This window comes from Coffea arabica, chromosome 10c (genome assembly GCF_036785885.1).
Source record: "Coffea arabica cultivar ET-39 chromosome 10c, Coffea Arabica ET-39 HiFi, whole genome shotgun sequence".
Classification (NCBI taxonomy): Eukaryota; Viridiplantae; Streptophyta; class Magnoliopsida; order Gentianales; family Rubiaceae; genus Coffea; species Coffea arabica.
The window spans coordinates 37,015,516-37,034,747 of record NC_092329.1 but is presented as its reverse complement, the minus strand read 5'-3'; the positions used below and the strand labels follow the sequence as shown (position 1 = coordinate 37,034,747).

Below are 19,232 nucleotides of genomic sequence, written 5' to 3'. Positions count from 1 at the left end.
AAACATATAAAGCATCATAAAATATCTAAACAATCATAGGGTATTTGTTGACATCTCCAGGATGTTCAGAGAAATCAGCTACATCGAGGTATGTCATATTAGCATCATCACCATCATCATAATCATTCTTTTGATCAATGAAATTTGTTTCGATACCTTTGTCTTTCTTTTTCAATAATGCTTGATAGAGATCAACAAGATGCTCAGCCGTACGACAGGTACGGGACCAATAACCTTCCATACCACATCAGTAGCATTTTCTCACAAACTTTCTTTTCTCCATTTTTCTGATTGTAGTTATTACCCCTTTTTTGAGGAATATTTTGTTGTTTGCCACAATTATAATTTTCACAGGGTACAAATTTATTACGATCACGTCCACAGCCACGGCCACCTTTACGGCCACGTCCACGACCTCAACCAGAATTTTGAAATTGAGTCGCATTCGCTTCAGGGAATGGACTTGCACCAGTTGGTCGAGACTCATGATTTTTCAGCAATAATTCATTATTTTGTTCAGTCAAGAGAAGACATGCAATAAGTTTAGAATATTTTTAAAATTCCTTCTCTTGATATTGTTACTGCAGAAGCATGTTAGAGACATGAAAAGTATAAAATGTTTTTTCTAACATATCTTCATCAGTGACTTTTTCACCACATAATGATAATTGAGAAGTAATTCTGAACATGGCTGAATTATATTCATTGACATATTTGAAATCTTGGAGCCATAAGTAAAGCCAATCATATCGGGCTTTTGGAAGAACGACCAACTTCAGGTGGTCGAATCTTTCTTTCAAATCTTGCCAAAGGACAAGAGGATCTTTAATAGTAAGATACTCTATTTTTAATCCTTCATCTAAATGATGACAGAGGAAAATCATAACTTTGGCACGGTCTTGGTTTGAAGATTCATTCTTTTCAATAATAGGATTACCAAGACCTATTGCCTCGAGATGAATTTCAACATCCAATACCCATGATAAATAATTTTTTCCAGAAATATCAAGAGGTATGAACTCTTGTTTTGTAAGATTAGCCATAGGAAATTAAAATAAGTTTTTGAGTTAGAAATTTACCTCAGAAGTTACTTGAAGAAATACGGGCAGAATTTAGACAAAATCTCGTGTTTGTTCAAGTAGAGACTCCATTTTCACATTTTGCTTAAAAGTAGAGATTCGTGTTGATAACGTGTTATAAAACTAATAAAATAACAAGATGTAGGATAAAATAAAATAGAGAGAAGTAGACAAAAGTAGTGAACTATTCTTTTATTAACTCAAAGCAATCAAAGCTTACAAAGAGATGTTCAATCACCTCTATTATAGAGAACACTGAATAAAACTAAAAGATTAACCTCTAAATATAAGAGAGGTTATAAAATTAATTGTATAGGAAAACCAAATCGTCATCTATACTAACTCTTTTATCCTTGGGGGAATTCAATTTTATCCTTGCGAGAATTCAATAGACATAGGAAACTTTAATGGACATTCATTCCTATTTAATTGTTTCATGACAAAAGTTAAGTTGGACTAATTAATTTTTGTTGTAAGCATTTTCCCTCTTTCACGATCTATATTTTGTTTGACTTTTAAGGTTTTCTTTTCTTGTCAATTATAAGACTTGGATCAGCGATTAATAGTGTGGAGTAAAAATTTTCCCCTCTTTAAACTGATCATTGAAAATTTGGAAGATCAAGTTGGCCCAATAATAAATGTTAAAGGATGATCTTGCCCTATTAAAGTGAAGGAACCAGATCGGCTGCATAATAAAGTTAAGGAATGGTTTTGTCTCAAATCAAGATTGGAGGATCAAATGGAGTTCTCTAGTAAAGTTTGAGAACTCTTTTTGGGTCATTAGCGTAATGTAAAACTTAGTAAACAATTTAGCAAAACCTACACTCAGTAAGAGAAAACCTGAACAAAATTGGATCGGATCCTTCATTTTGAAAACATTTTTTTTTTCTTCTGGATGTTCACACTCCACTTCTGACCCCAGGTTTCGCTCAGGCCCCAGTGCAGTGTCGTGGAGCCCTTTAGCATGTTGTATTATGAAAACGTCAAGAAACATGAAGACAAATGAGAGGAGCTGAACTATAGTGGTTTGACCTGATCGAGTTTAGCACAAGTGGACATCTTACACCACAAAAGTGGGCTTTAACCACAGCGAGAATTGTTGATTTGTCCTTATCATTGACCATAATTTCCTTCTTCACTATTAGAAAGCTGTATAAACAACCAAATAGGAATCTTGTTTAACCACCTCTCTGCATAAATATGTGAAGTTTAGAAATCAAGAATATTTACTAATTTGTAAAGTTAGACCACAAAAAAGCAATTTTTTCATTTGTGGACTGGGGTAGGTGGGTATTGACTCAAGTAATTAACTATGTTCATATATAGAAGACTAATTATATAATTTTGTAGCACCACAAAAATGAAAAAGATAAAAAAAAATTCCATAAAATTTAAGTAATTACCTACAAGTATTAATTACTTCAAAATTATGTAACTCATTGAAAAATGGGTATTGGATTACTTGGATCTGAATCCAATTTTACAATTTAATGTCTATAACAAATTAAAAATTTTAAAAAAAATTACAACAAGTCAATATTACCTTTTCAAAACTTTTGGAATACCTTTCAATTGAAATTTGGATCCCCAATATGATTACACAGTTTGTGCTGGCAGTGGCAGGTGATTGTTCCTAGGTACATGAATCTGTTCAATCTGTAAACTTTTCAGTGCCGGGCCACCAGATCTTCTCTTCCACAGATTCACTTCACATGGCTGCTGCACCTTCTTGATCACCGGCAATGGGGGATCCAGTTCACTAATGTTCACATGATCAATACCACCATCATCATTGTTAATCTTCGAAGACCTTCTTGAACCACTTCTCCTCAGGATGATCTCTCTGCAGCTCCTAGCATTCCCAGCACCGTACCTGGTGTTATTACTGCTGCTGCTGCTGGTGGTGGCCGGCAAGCTAGTTATGAGGTTTTTGCCGGAAAACAATCTTCTGAGCTTTGTGTACTTAAAATGGCCTTGGTGATTTGTGTTGGTTTTCGCGGTGGTGGTGGCTGTTGTAGCGGTTGCGGCCGTGAGCCTATAGGGTGTTGAAAAGCCGATTAACCGGTTGGTTTTCTTGACTTTACCCATACAACTAACTTTAGGGGATGAAGGGTCGTCGGAGAAGGAGCATGAACGATCTTTGTACTCTCTTAACTTGACATCCTTGATGGAAACTCGGCATAGAAGTGGCAAGAATGAGTTCTTGTTATAGAAACTTTGCTGATGAAGGTGGTGGTTGTAGTTGTATCCATTTCCCATTTCTCCTCCAGTCTTGATTATATTATCTCACAGTTTCTGTGAACTTTTGTAGCCAATACGCTGTGTTTGTAATGGTGTGTGAATGTGTGTGGTGTGTGTGTTTGTGTAAGAATACACAGGGGAAGAGAGAGTTGGGAAAGAAATAGAGATGGGACATTGGAGGTAAATAGTACTAGCAAGGAAGGAAGGATGGATGGATGGATGGATGGATGAAAATTGAGAACTTTATTATTATTATTGTGTCCCTTCCTTGCTTCTTCATTTGCACTAGTATTATAGTATCCGTCTTTCTTTCTTTATTCTTAATTTTATCTTTTGTTGCTTTATTTTTTATTTATTTTGGCGTTTATGATTTGAATAATGGGGAGTGCGAGGCAGAGTGATGTAATGTCCAACATATAGGTAACATGCATTGGGGGAAAAAATGGTTAAAAAAGAACCTCAAGCTAGCTAGAAGTGTATCTTGGTAATTTACACGCAAAGCCGGGTCTCAAAGACCTTTATATTTTTTAACCCTCCCACCCTACCCCTTTCCACTCTCAAGTGTCAAGTACAAAATTCAAAATCTAAACCTGACAACACAGAAAATTCTAAGAGCTCTCTCCTATTATGATTTACGAGTCAATCTTAGTGATTTAGCTAGCTTTACTTAAAAAGCGGGAATGCTATACTACTTTTGCATCTAAAAGATATATGCTGCTACTATAATTTTAGGACTAATTTTATAAACCTTTCCTGAGATTTCATGAAATATCACTTAACTCCCTTAAGGTTTTCAAAATCTCATTTAGCACCTCTCGAATTGACATTTTGGTAACAATTATTAGGCTTTCTAACCAAAAGTAATATTAGAAAATTCATGTTAGAGGATAGAGACTATTTTAGTGCCCTTAATACCCTTAGGCTTTAAAAAAAATGAAGGCTCCATTTGCATTAGCTATTTTCGGGAGTGTTTTTAAAATATTTTATTGTAACAATATATATGAAAAACTTTTATTCTAGATGTTTTTTATGGTGTTATTTGAGGTGTTTTTGGGATATTCTTAAAGTATAAAAATTTTTACAGAATAAAACCAAGAAAAAACATACTAAATTGGAACAATTTTAAAAGTGATGGGATGAAAGTTGATAAAGATTTATTCTGTAGCCAATAGTCATTTGTATAGTAGAGAGATAGTAAAAGCAAATACTATTCTTGAAACCATTTTTACAAATAAAACCCTTCATAGTGTTGAAGGCAAATAGCACATAAAAATTATACATTTGAGTAAAAGGCTGAATAATATATGATTCAACTTCAATATTACATAGAGAATTTTCAAAATAGACCGACATTTTCATGGGCGTGAAAGATGAAAATTTTATTATAAAAATAAAAAGTTAGAATTTGAAAAACCATAGTGTCTGGAATTCCAGTTACTTCATTTCTCTTGTGCTCTACATGATAGGAACAAATAAATAAATAGATAAATATAGTTGTGAATTACAAAAAAGGGAAAAAAAAACCTGCAGCTCTTCTTCTCCAAATGCGCTGAATATTTCATTGATTAAATCCTATATTTTGTTGACATTTGCAATTCAAATATATATATGTGTGTGTGTATGTATGTATGTATGTGTGCATGTATATATATGTGTGTGTGTATATATGTATGTATGTATGTATGTATAGACATTGCTAAAGAAAAGCCGGAAATTTAGAGAAAGAAAACAAGTTTAAAAAAATTTAAATATTAGGGTATTATTGACAATTCTTCACCTTTGATATTGGCATATGGTCCCACTATCACTTCAAGGGTGTTAAATGAGATTTTGAAAACTTAAAGGGAGCTAGGTGATAAGTGACTAATTTACGTAATAATTGTATAACTTTTTATATTATTTTTAGTCACTTTGGGTATATTATTGGAAGAAAATGAATCATTTTGGCTATAATTGGTGAAAAATGTTTTAAGTGGTTAAATGAGGTTTTTATCACTTCTTACTTGGATTTTGTGCATTTTGACAGTTTTGACACATTTTCGTATTTTAGCTATAACTTGAGCTACAATGATCGGATTGAGATGATTCTTAAATCAATTTGAAGATAAGAGATAGATCTACAACTTTGGTGTAGATATCTGAATCCAGTTTGGAGGTTTTCCTGGTCAAAAAGCCGAATTACAGTAGCTAATTTCTATTGGTCGAAGCTGAAACAGGGTAGTGAGCAGTCAGGGTATTTTGGTAATGTATCAGCCTACACAAATCCAAATGAGGTGATTCTTGATTCATTGGAAATCTAACTCAAAGGGCTACAACTTTTATGTTCTGGTCAAGAGCTAAATCAGCTTTTAGCATCAAGAAAAGTTCAATTGAAGTTGACGCAAAATTGGAGCAGAGCTGGAAATTGAACAAAAGTGCACCAAAATGTCACTGTAGCAATCCGGCCGGAACTTGGCCAGATTTCTAGCCGGATTGTGGTCAGAGAAGGTTGCTCTTTACATGGAAAACTTATTTTCACCCCCAACAAGTCATATGCAATGCCAGACATGTGAGAACTACTTTGCAGCTGTAAAAGTGTGGTGTAGGCCGCATTTTCTTGACTTCTTTCATCTTTATATAGCCAAAACTTGCAAGATTGAAGGGAGAATAGAGTGACATATGGGAGAACTTGGAGAGTGCAGAAATGGAGCTCTTTCATCTTCTGAGTATTAGGTTAGCTTAATGTAGACTAGTATAGTTCATCCATTCTTGTAGATTGACTAGATTAGGATGAAGAAGGAGGAGTTGAAGCTCAAGTGACATGGGTTATCTCTTCTCCAACTCCTTATTTTTGTACTTGATTCTAAGTTTAGTTAATATGGAAGTTCTGGATTTTATGTTATTTATGTGTTTTTAAAGTTTATGCCTTGGGTTTGATTGAACTTCTTATGATTGTTAGTGTTTATTATTTGGCTATTTGATTGCTATGATTTGAGCAAGTTATTTAGTACTTTAGCTCTTTAAATCATGATTAATCTGGTACCATTAATTGTGATTATCTAAGGTGTTGTTTCTGCAATAAAAATTGAGATTTAACACTGGTTCAAGAAGTACTAAACATAGGAAGTACGCTCACGAGAGTAGAGGTGCACCTATGTGGTTTTAAGTGATTCATTTCATGTAATTTCATTAAAGAAATGAACTTGTAGCTAATTTCATAACCATGAGAATAGGTATGAATTAGGTATGAGTATAATTGATTCACTATGAAAGTAGGTTTCACATGTTTAAGGAAATTACACCATAACTAGCCTAGATAGTAGTATTCAATGATCCAAATATAGCACTTGCATGAGTAGTTAGGGATACCATAACCTAAGGAGCTTTTATTTGTTATTTTGTATAAGTTCAGTAGGTTTCATTTCTTATAATTCATTGATAGTGTAAATAATAGAAAAGCTTTAATAGTACTGGTAACTGTTCACTCTTTCTCGTGGGATCGACCTGATATATTGTAGCGTCCTCACTTCTCCCTAAGGCGAACCAAAGGTTCCCGACCAAGGTTCCGCGGGACGTCTGCCTAGCTCTCGCCAGGACTCAAGCAATTCCATTCAAACTTATTATCGATCTACACAACACAGGTAAATAACTCAAATATAGAAAATGCGGAAGCGTTCAAGTTTAACAATAGTCATCCATTATCCAACCCGCACGTCGGGTGTTCAAAGTACATCATGGATTCCAAATATACAACACACCCCAAAAGTTACATTTCAATTCCAAAAGTACAACCCAAAACCAAGGGCATAGCCAAAATATAATAAAAATCCTAAACAAAAGTACATCAAGAGGGTTTCTCCAACACATCTCCGAGTTCAATCCTGTTAAGGAAAACAAATTTACAGGGTGAGCAAAACGCTCGTGAGGCCAAGAACACACATGCAAACACATAGTTCAGGTAACAAGCCCAAATAACAATTCAAGTGATAACTTGCAAGTAATTAACAATGCCAACAAAATGTAAACAAAAACAATTCAAAGATATGGTAGCTCTCAGGAGCTAAGTTCCACTTGTTTTGCCGATGTCAGTCGTATATCTCCCCGCGATGATTCTCCGTCAACCAGGTTGATATTTCTAGTCCGTAGATCACTACTTACTTCTCATCCGTCCACCATACACCGCTCCTGGCCCGCACGACATTTAGGAGGCTATACTCCACGAGTATGTCAAGCAAGATCTCTCAAATGGATCAAGCTTATCATGTAATTCTCATGGCTCACCAAGGTTCCCGACCAAGCCCATGCGGGCTCGAGTCCCAAGGTCGGCCTATGAGTTTGGGCGTCCCCCATGTATCATGTAAGTGTCGAGGAGATTCACTCCAATGACGTATGCAGCCATAGCATACCATGTCATGTATTCAAGCATTTGACTGGTTTAAGCATGCATTTCAGGTCATGTAAACCAGGTAAACCATGTTAAGCATGAGTCATTTGTTTCGAATGAGAACGAGTGCGATAAAGTACACACTCGACTCCATTTTTCAAAAACCAAGTAGGCTAAGCATGTAATCAGGTAAGCCAAGCATGAATCAAGTCCATAGAGTTCAAGTAGCCATATACTTGACACTCACCAAGTAAAACGAGAAGAAAAGGGCACTCGAAGTTCAAGCGTCCACCGTGGGATCCTCTTGAAATTCCTTTTTGGTGCCTGAACAATTAACAATAGACTATTACTACCAATCCCCAAACAATGAGGAAAGCTGCACACCAACACGGTCTAGAAGTATCACGAAAATCGAATCTGAGTTCCTTTGAAAATCGAGATTGGTTTCCTTTAAAAAAAATGAAACTCGAACGAGTTATAAGATTTGAGTGAAAATGGATTTATTACCCTTAAAATCATTGGATGGAAACGAGTACGTGCGAATAAATCTCGAAACAAATGACCGAAGTAGAAAGTGGACTGGTCACAACACAATCCGGCCGGAATCTAGCCGGATATCCGGCCGGATTCTTGGCCGGATTGGAGGTAGTAGCCATCCTCAATTTTTTTTTTCAAATTCCAAAGGCAATCCGGCCGACTATCTGGCCAGTTTCTGGCCGGATTCAAGGTTGGATTCCAGCAAAATGCTTCCCACGTGGATTTCATTTCAAATGTTCAAAGTTTTCGATTTTTGGTACAATCTTTGAAAAATCATAACTCACCCTTCGATTGTCAAAAATTGGTAAATTTGGTACCGTTGGAAACATCTTTCAATGTACCAAAATTTGCTAGAATACACTTCTCTAAGATTCCAAATAGAAAACATTCAAAAATGAGCTCAAAGACGCTGCTTTGGTTCATAAGGCAGTTTTAAGTTGGTTTTTGGCCAACTTTGAAAATTCGGTAAAATTCACTTGATTAAAACTAGCCCTTGGAATTCGTAACACTATGAGTGTTGTAATCCAAGTTTACAACGAAATAAGCAAAATGAGAAACGGAGTTTTGAGTACCAAGATATGGTAGCTCAAAGTTATCCAAATTCCTTGTTAAACAAGGGTTTTCCAATCTCAAGTCTTAAACTTTGGCAATTTAGTTAAGCAGCGAAACAGATTCGGATTGGTAAAAACTTCGGTAGTATAATACTCCTATATAAAATGTATCCCTCTATCAAATTTTATGGAAAAATACCTTCGGGAAGGTAGTCAACCAAACAACCAAAGTTTCGAAAATCCTAAGGCAGAACTGCCTTGAGCTTTTTGGTTTCCATTCCAAACATTTGGTCAAGGAAAAACCTCCAAACATGGTTCATTAGTGTAGGCAAAGCCTAAGGAACATTCATGGTACATTTGGTAACTGTTTAGCACCAAAAAAATTCAGTTAGCAAGTCTACATCAAGCCTTGCATCAAATCTGTCCAAAAGTTAGGGTTTTCAAGAGCAGGGCAGGTTCCGTATTTTGATCACAAATCACTCAAATTAAATCAGAATTGAGCATGGTTTATGGCATTGGAAAATACATTCATAGAGATAAAATTTCACAGAAGAAATCATTTTGAAATTTGGCACACAACTAGCTCTAATTCGAGCCACAAGTTGCAGCCTCAGCATTTCATTTCAGGAAAATAGAGAAACAGAACAGCCGACTTTAAATGGTTGGTTCGGCTCACATACATGGAAAAAGAAATGCATTTTATACCGTTGGAAAGGTGGGAATTTCTAGTTTCAAATGCCACTGACGGCACTCGATTTCGACGTCGGAGCACAAAGTTATGGACGAAACAAGAAAGCTGGTCTGAGCATTTCGGGAAGAATTCCAGGTCTACTAACTTTGTGAAATCAAGTCATTTGGCCAACCAAACCTCAATATTTTCCAATGAAATTTTATACACCATATATAAACATATAAACATCATATATAAGTCATTACAACCTCAAAATTTCGCAAAAAGGGGCACGATCAAAATAGGGGCAGAATTGGAACTTTTCCCTCATGCACCCCTTGAGGTTTATATTAGCCATGCACCTTTAATCTACCATTTTGAGCACTAAACCAACATTAAATCCATCATCAATCATCACATCAACCATCATCCAAGAGTGGGAGTTCATAGAGCCCACATTCAAGATTTTACAAGAATAACAACTACCCACATGAATAACTAAGCTCATAAGTGTTAAACAACCTCCATAAATCAAGATTAGAGTGTTGGATTATTACTTACTTTGGTTGATAAACTAGGCAGAAATTTCGGTCCTTAGAAGCTCCAAGAAAACCGTGGAAAGCTCCTTCTTTTGAAGCTAAATGAACTCTCCAAGTGACAAGCTAGGTGGTCGTCTATTTTGGTGTGAATCTATGAAGGTTTGGTGCAAGAATTGAAGATGAAAAATGGCTTTGGTGTTGTATTTTGCAGCTGATGGTTCGGCCAAGAGAGAGACTAGGAGAGAGTGTGTTTGATCCAAATTTAGCTTCCTAAGGAAGATACAATGTGTGGTGCAAAATCACTCCAAAGTCAACTGAGAATAGTGCGCATAGGGCACATTTGGTGCTCGATTTCTCTCGCATTTGTTTCACTAGTGCACTAAACCTGTAATGCACTTATATTCACATAAATATTATTCACTCATAATTGTCCCAAAATAATGGTCTAAAATCCCTCAGTTAATCGCACCCGTGAAAACACGTATTTCCAATTTAGGCGCTATAGAGTGAAACTTTCAAGAAATTCTTATAATATATTGTACCACTAACTATCACTTGAGTACTTAAACCTAAAATTACCTATTTTTAGGGGTGGGCATTGTGACGCCCAGAAAGAATGAGTCTGAGAACCCAAAAAGTTTTATATATTTTCGAGACATTATTTTGTTTCCTTGTCTATAATTTTATGCCTTTCTTTAATATATTAATTTCTTATATATTTTTATAAGGGAATATAGTTTTCAAATCATTTTCTTGATACAAGTTAGTCCACGTTAAGTTTGAAGTGTATTATCAACGTGGGACCCGCTAGTGCGGTAAATATGATAAATTTTTGACAACTTGTTGGAGTTTTGTATTAAGTGATATTATTTTATAAGGCGCTAAGAGATAATTAGAAGTTACCTATATGGATTAGTATTAGAGAGACAAAGAGATAAGCTTTAAGCAAAAGGTGACAAGGGTCACCATTCAATTCATCCTTGGACTTTTGACCAAGATATTTTTACTTTCTTCAAGCTAATTTTGGCCAATTTATTTCTTCATTTTTAGCTCCTTTGGCTAGCTCTCTCAACAAGAAAATAAAAGAAAGCTCTCAACTTGTTTCTTCCATTTCTTGTCTTGATCTCACAAACCAACCGTTAAAACTTGGATTTGCTCCATAAAAACGTTTCTCTTGGTAGGATTAAGGTGAGTGGTGAAGTGGTTTGAGAAGCAAAGGTGCTAAGTTGCTTGTTGTCTTGAGGTTACAAGGTGAGTTGTTAAGAATCTTTCCCTTTAGCTTTGATAATGTTCAATTGGTGGCTTTATTGGTTTAATATGATGACATATGGTGTGATTATGGTTTGTTTCTGGTTGGAAGTGAAGGTTTGATGAATTTTGATTTATTATTGTTATTTTTCTGTTTTGTATGAGGATCATGATTTGATCATGGTATGATGGCTGGTAATGGTGTAAAATGAAGCTTGTATATGTTAGTTGAAGTTGGTTGCGGAAAATTTCTGGTTTGATACGAAATTCCAGGTTTAGGGTTTACATTTGCCCTGTTCTAACCGGATTTATTCGAGCATGTTAGAGGCCGAATTAGGCTTAGGTTAAAACATGAAAGTTGTATAAAATAGTGTTAACTAGCTTCCTGCAAAATTTCAGCTAGATCTGAGCACCGTACCATATGAAATTACCAAAATACCCTTGACTGTCCATGAACCCTGTTCCGCGCCCAGATTTCTATTCTCGTGGAAATTTCCATTTTTGACCATGAAAATGCATGATTTGGCCTTGGAGGTCTTCATAAGAAATGTAGCTTTATGTCTTGGCTTCGAAATGTCATAAGATTCATTTCAATCTGATAAGGGTAGCTTCAGTTATGGATATTGTGCCGAAAGGTGTTAAACGGAACTTTTTACATTAATTGCGATCGTTGCGGAAAATTTACGCTTGAGGGAATGAATTCCGGTTTCTAGGGTTTAATTGGGGGTTTTTCTAATGGTGGCTCTTAAGCTTCTAATTAGCTTTGATTGAGGGATTTTGTGGCCTAATTGGATATATTTTATTGCTTATTAATCGTATGTGTGATTGGTAATATATTGTAGGTTGTAAATGAAGCATTTATGGGGAAATGCTGTCCGAACTTTGAGAATGTATGATTGCTTTAAATTTGTGATTTAGGACTTGGACTCGGGCAAGGTAATGATATATGATGGATGGTTTCTGATCCGTGGAGGTGAGTGACCCTAAACTGTTTCCAAAGTACTTTTGAAATGTTTCTTGCATTATTTACTCGACTGCATATCATGTGTGCGCGCATGTGAGTTCATGACATGATTTGCCTTAAATGAGTTCTTGGGGAGTCTTGTGCTGAACACCAACGTCTCCACTCCTGTTTATTGTTCATGACATGATCTGGAGCACCAACGTTGCTCCGCCTTATTGTTTAACGTTAAGTAATCTATTTGAACGTTGGGTGTTTAAGTGCAATGATTTCATGGCTCATGAAAGCAATAAACGTACATTTGATTACTGATTCATGACATCATTGAAATGAACGATTGTGACATATATTTGATTACTGATTTTATTGGTTACTCATTGAGCTTTTAGTTCACCCCAAAACTATTTTATTCCCCTCCACAGGGCTCGTGGCGAAGGAAAGGCTTGTGGTACTTGTTCACATGGCTGGATGGCTTACATCTTGTACAGTTTAGATTTGGAATTGAAGTGGATGTTTGTGTACTTTGAATTTTGAGCTTGATGTGATCGAATGGATTATCTCATGTATATTTTGAATTTGGAATTCCTCTTGTATAATAGTTGGTATCAAGGATTGTATGAATGTTTGGAATCGATCGGATGTATGTATGCATTCCATGCTTGGGAACTAGATTCCGCTTCGCTTATGATATGTAAATTTGTGGAACATCTGATGTATATTTGAGACTTATATTGTAATTTATTTGAGGACTGTAGTGAGCGACTGAGTCCCGGCGAGAGTTGGACAGGCGGTCCGCCGAACCCTTTTGTTCGTCTTAGGGGGAGGTGGGGCCATCACCGGCACGGGTCGGGTACCCGCCCCTAACAAGATTTGGCTGACCCAACCCTAAAATATCGGATCAGCCATTTTGTGACCCTAACCCGCTCCTAATATTTTCGGGTACCCGAAAAAAAGGGGCGGGTCATAGGGTACCTGCCCCTAAAAAAAAATTTTTTCAATAAAAAAATATTTTTCACTTAATATCAACATGTTTTCCAATAAAAAAAAGTATGCTTTCCAATTAACATTGGTAGAGATATTATAATCAAAATCCATACATCACCATTCTCACATTTCATCCAATAATCAAACCGATTTCATAAATTTAGTACATATTAGAATTAAAATATCTAACAGATAAAATGAAATTTTATGATAATTTTAAGTACATCACTATTCTCACACATTTCATCCTTTTATAACATAACAAATACAAGAATAATAAGTATATGGCAACTTTTTCAAGTATGACAAACACAAGGATAAAACGAAATTTTATGATAATTTTGAGTACATCACTATTCTCACGCATTTCATCCTTTAAAACACAACAAACACAAGGATAATAATTATATGGCAACTTTTTCAACTTCTTTAAGGATATTATGGTACAAGATTGCATCCAAAATAAGTCGATTGTGGAATCAAGTCCAGAAAAGAATTGAACAGAGCTAATAATTTTTGAAGAAAGTATAACCAAAATAATTTTGAAAAATTTTCCCCAAGTTTCTTACATTTTTGGAATAGACCTTGTTGCATTAAAAGTGATGAAAAAGAAAAATAAATTTCTTACACTAAAATAAAGGAGACAAATTGAAGAGACACAATTGCAATAAAATAAATAAATAAATGAAAGACACAAATGTTTTAATTATCTAGCTAACAGAAAATTGGAGTTCCAAACACAAATTTTTGATTGAATTGATAAAAAATTTGCAGGAAAGATCGATGGAAATAGAATAAAAATGAAAAAGAATGAAAGGGATGAACAATTTTTATGATAGAGTTTCACAAATTTTTCTTTGTTTTATTCATTTGGTTTAGGTTTCACCAAGAATATTCACTTTTTTTAGACAAGATGAGAAGATGCGGATCATATGAGATTAAAATATGAGATTGTGAACCACTTTACTTACACTGAGGATCAAAAATTACAAAATGAACCCTTATTTTTTTAATATTTATATGATATACCCTGCGGGTCGGGTACCCGCGGGTTTTTATTTTGCTGATCCATATCCGTATCCGTTTTTACGGGTACGCGACCCGCATCTGTCCCGCTAAGAAAAATAGGATCAGATATCCTATTTTTCGGATCGTATCAGATCGGATCGAGTTAGTCGGTTTCGGATCGGATCGGATTTTTTTGTCCACCCCTACCTATTTTAGGACCATTGTACATGTCTCCAATTTTTCGAACTTATTGTACTCCCAATAGCCCAAAGTTTTCAGACACGCTTTCACTATTTACATTAATCGAGCTTCCAAAAATTAATTTTTTTGAAATGAGTCACTTTAAAAATATAACGAAGTCGTAAATCCATGTATTTAAGTCTAATAAGGTTAGAAAATAATAATCGGGGCAAATAGGCAATTAAATGTTTAAATAAACTCAAAAAACGGAATTTTAAAATAAAAAAATTTTGTGAAACATCACATATATACCCTAAACTACTAGTTGACCTGTATACTTGCAGTGAAATGGGTGTAAATCGGATTTTTTAACTTGTACGCATATCAAAATTGTGAGACCCCGTAATTTTCTCATTTTCTGGGTTTTATTCTATTTAATGGCATATTTTTCTGTATTTTCTTTATTAGGAAAATTTCTAGATAATTTTTATGAGTAAATATTCTTTTTTAGAAGATTTTCTAGTATCGGTTAGTTTTTGAGAAATTAAGAGCGTATATCGGACGTGGGACCCGCTAGTGCTGAAAGTTCGGTAAAATTCGGCCAATTAGGTTAAGTTGTGTATACCGGATTTAATTTATCAGGTGTTAAGAGATAATTAGAGGTTACCTAGATGGATTACCATTGGAGAGATAAAAGGATAACCATGTATTAAATGAAGTGACAAGTGTCATTTGGTGACTAATCCTTGGACTTTGACTACACTATTCACTACTTTACCAATTTAAGCAAAAATTGACTAAAATCATCCTCAATTTCAAAGCTTCTTGGCCGGCTCTCTTCAAGAGGAAAAGAAGAAAATTCTCTAAACTTTCTTGGTTCTAATCTTGCTCAATCTTCAAGTTCAACCGTTTAATCTTGAATTTCCTCCATAAAACCCCTTAGTGTAGTGGTATTAAGGTTGGTAGTGAAGTGGTTTGGAAGGCTAAGGCACCAAGTTGCTCCTTTTCTTGGGTTTGCAAGGTAAGTGACCAAGGAATCTTTCCTTTAATCTTGTTAATGTTCAATTGACGGCTTATGTGAGTTAAATAGATGGTTTTAGGTGTTGTTTTGTGACTTTTGGTTGAAATTGGTGAAGTTTCGTATTTATTCATGATTTTTCTGTTTTAATATGATTAATATGGTGTGGCCATGTATGATGGTTGGGAATGGCTTAGAATGAAGCCTTAGTGTGTACATTGTGGTTAAGTGCGGAAAATTTCCGCTTTGAATGGAAATTTAAGAAGTTAGGGTTCCAATTTTCACCATTCTGCCCGGCACTGTTGTACCTAGTTAGAGGCCGAATTGGCCTTAGTCCAAAACATAAAAGTTGTAGGGAATGATATTTTATAGTTGCCTACAAAATTTCAGGCCAATCGGAGTAATGTAGCCTATGAAAAGACCGAATTCTACCCGAACATGTTAATCAGCTTCTGTAATTGGTGGTTTTGACCAGGAACACTACTGATTTGGTTTTTTATGCCTTCTTAAGAAATGTAGCCTTGTATCTTAGCTTTCAAATGTCTTTAGAATCACTTGAATTGGAGTTATATATGCTGAGATATGACTGAATGAATCAGGACTGCCACAGTGAACTTCAAACTGGAAATTCTGGAGTTGTTTTGGTACATTTGACCTAGTTAGGGTGAGAACTAGACTGAGTGGCCTTCTTCAACATTGTAGCCCTCTATCTTAGCTTCGAAATGGTATAAGTTTCACCTCAATCTGATAAGCGTAGCCTCAGATGTACCCATTCCGCAAAAAAACCCGTCAAAACTGTCTTTTGTAAACTTCGTTTCCGCACTTGTTGTTAGTTTAAATTTTTGTCCTTGTATTGTCTTGAGCATATTGAGTATCTATTTATGTTGTGTGTAATGTTGGGATTGATTGAGGAAAACAATGAAGTCATAAATGGCTGGAAAATAGGTAAATACAAAGGGCATGCTGCCCAAATTTTCGCTCGAGGGCTAAGTTTCTATTTGAACTTGTATATTTTTCGTTTGGCAAATACTATGACCGTTTTCCATCTTAAAACATGATACCTTTTCCATTTGAACCTTCAAATGTTTATTTACTACTTCATACCAAAATATAGAGGTATGACCTAAGATTTTCTCAGTCAAGACATGTAGGCCATAATACCTACTTGAATGTATATTGATTTTGAACCACATAAACGATTCCGAAAAATAATATTTCTGAGCCTGTAGACACCAAAATTTTAAATAATTTGTATGTTGCATCTAATTCATGATTTTGTTTTAGTTTGTCTGCATTTTAGTTGTTACCTTTTTATTTGTCTTTTATTTGCTAATTATTTGTCATATTAATTTTGTTCACGTTTTAGTTTTAGTTTTAGTTTTAAGTTTTAACGTAAAATTTGTGAAAAAAAGAAAAGAAAAGAGGAAATTGATGAAAATGGAAAATTGTGCTTTGTTGATTCTAGTTTATTTAGTTTCTATCCAATGTTAATTAAATTATTTTTTTTGTTGTTTGTTATCTATTTTTATTATCAGTTTTATTTAATTAATTTCAAAAAAAAAATAAAAAAATAAAAAAAAATAAAAAATAAAAAAAATCACAATTCCATTTCTGCCGGATCACATTTCCTTTCCCCTCTAAAACACTCAACCTCCCCCATCCGCGATTCATCTTCATTTTCAGCCCCCAACTCCACGCACAATGCAAAAACATATACATTCCACCAACCACACATTCCACTAGATACCATTTCCAATTCACCACAATATCACACTTCCATTTTCATTTGCTGCCGTGAGTTGTGAGGGAGCGGCTTCCTTGGAGTTAACGACCGAGAGAGAGAGCCGAGCCTTTTGTTTCCTTTCTTTCTGTCCGTAAACTAGAGAGGGAAGAGAGAGACCTGCGGTTCATTCCTCCTTCCATCCGTGAGTTGGTGAAGGCTGAGAACCAAATTTCCTTAATCCAGCCGCAAGCCAGAGCAAGAGAGAGAGAGAGAGCTAGCGGTCTGCAATTTCTGGACAGCCGAGAGTGGAGGTTTGTTGCAGCTGCTAGTCGTGTGTATTAAGCTTCAAGCTGAGGTAATTTCTGGACTTAGATGAGTTGTTTATGGGTTGATGAAGCTGTTTATAAGCATGCATGTGGGGTTGTACGGTTGGAGGATGAACTAAGTTACAAGAAAATCTGATTTTGAAGGAATTGGAACTGTCCGATTGCTTGAGCTGGAAATTTCAGCTTTAACTTACTAAGTTGTGATGATCTGAGCTTAATTGTATGTTTAGCTAATTAATAGCTGGATGATTGAGCCTTGCATGAGGTTAATCAACCTTGTTTAAGCAAGAAAATTGAAGGATTATAAAAGCTGCTGCATGCATGTCATCCATAACTAGTTGAACAAATTCTGGAATTTTGGATACATTTTGTTGGTGACCGACCCTGTTTTGAACTGGAATTGATAATGACTTCATTCATTAGTCTTGCATGTTAGTTTTGGGTACATAATTTAGTGATTCAACCGAGGTAAATTCGGATTTAAGACCAACTAAGTGCTGGAAAATTTATGTGATTTGCCGGGGGAGTGAAACTGGAATTTGCAATTGTTTTTGGGAATTTTTCTCTGGAAAATAATGCTTGGAAATGCATGAAAAAATGTTGTTTTAAGTCTTGTATGACATTCAGTAGTAAACCATTTGAACTGTGGGCAAATTTGGCCAAAATTGTTGACACATAGCTGCTGGAAATGTTTCAATTTATCCGAGGGGGGGAGAAAGAATTTTTCCAGTTTTCTTCGGGAATTTTGGGATTCCAAATTGTTGCATTTAAAGTTTGACAAGCTGTAAAATATTCCACACTTGTTGATTTCACTCTTGAATATTTTAAGAGGGTCATGCATGCGATTACTGTTAAGATGATATCCGGAAGTCTTGTCTGAAATAAGAAAAGCTGCGCTTCATTGCTCCTGTTTTGTTCATTGGCTTTGCTTGCGTCTATAAGAAAGTTCATGTTTGGGGACATTCGATGGTAATGGGGGGCAAATTCCTTGCATTTGGTCTGTAAATGACATATTGGTAGAGCTTGTTGGAGTGTTTGCACGCAAATAAAAATTGCTGCATCTTTCTTCCTACTGTTTCTTTCCATGGTTGTTTTCTGAGCTTGCATGCTTAATTCTGTGTGGAAGGGAAGAAGTGGAAAGTTTAGTGTTGAGTTCATGTCTTTGGGTCAAAAAGTATTTGAATCATGCCCAAGCACTTGCTGGAAAATGCATTTCAACTTGCCAAATCAGTTTTATATGTTCCAGATTTTTCAACTTGCTGAACGTATTTTATTTTTGTTTGCACTGGATTTTGCTCAGTTTTTTTTCTATTTGTTTGGATGATGGCTTGCTGCCTAGTTTAAAGCCTTGTGCTTGGGTTTGAAATCTGAACTGGAAAACAAGTTGTGTGTTGGGCTTTGTTTAGTTGCTGAAGGCTGAATAAGAAAATTGCAGAAACGTTTCTCACATCATTTTTGCTGCATTAGTTTAATGTTCCATTCGGCAACAGCTTACAAGTCGGTTTCATCACTTTGTTTGTACATTTAAATCTTGGGTTTGATTTAGTTGATAATTGATAGTTAAAATCTGGGTTTGGTGAACTCATTTGCATGATGAAATCTCGACTGAAATGGTGTAGAAATCGCAAAGAGATTGCAGCAGCCTTTTGTTTACATTTCCTTTACATGTTTGCATGATTTTCCAGAGTTTGGCATGAAATATTTCTAAATTTTCTACCTGATTGGATGGTGGTGAGTATGAAGTTTGGGTCTAGATTAAAGTTGTGTGTTTGGGTTTGAAATCCGAGCTTGAACAATAAGCTGT

At 35.4% G+C, this 19,232-nt stretch overlaps 1 protein-coding gene across 1 annotated transcript; it reads right to left on the bottom strand.

The window, feature by feature from the left end:
• Nucleotides 1-2,633: 2,633 nt before the first annotated feature.
• LOC140015573 (uncharacterized) lies at nt 2,634-3,521 on the bottom strand. The gene has a single exon (XM_072068256.1). The coding sequence runs from the start codon at nt 3,336-3,338 to the stop codon at nt 2,676-2,678; it is 663 nt and encodes a 220-aa protein (XP_071924357.1). The 5' UTR covers nt 3,339-3,521; the 3' UTR covers nt 2,634-2,675.
• Nucleotides 3,522-19,232: the final 15,711 nt, after the last annotated feature.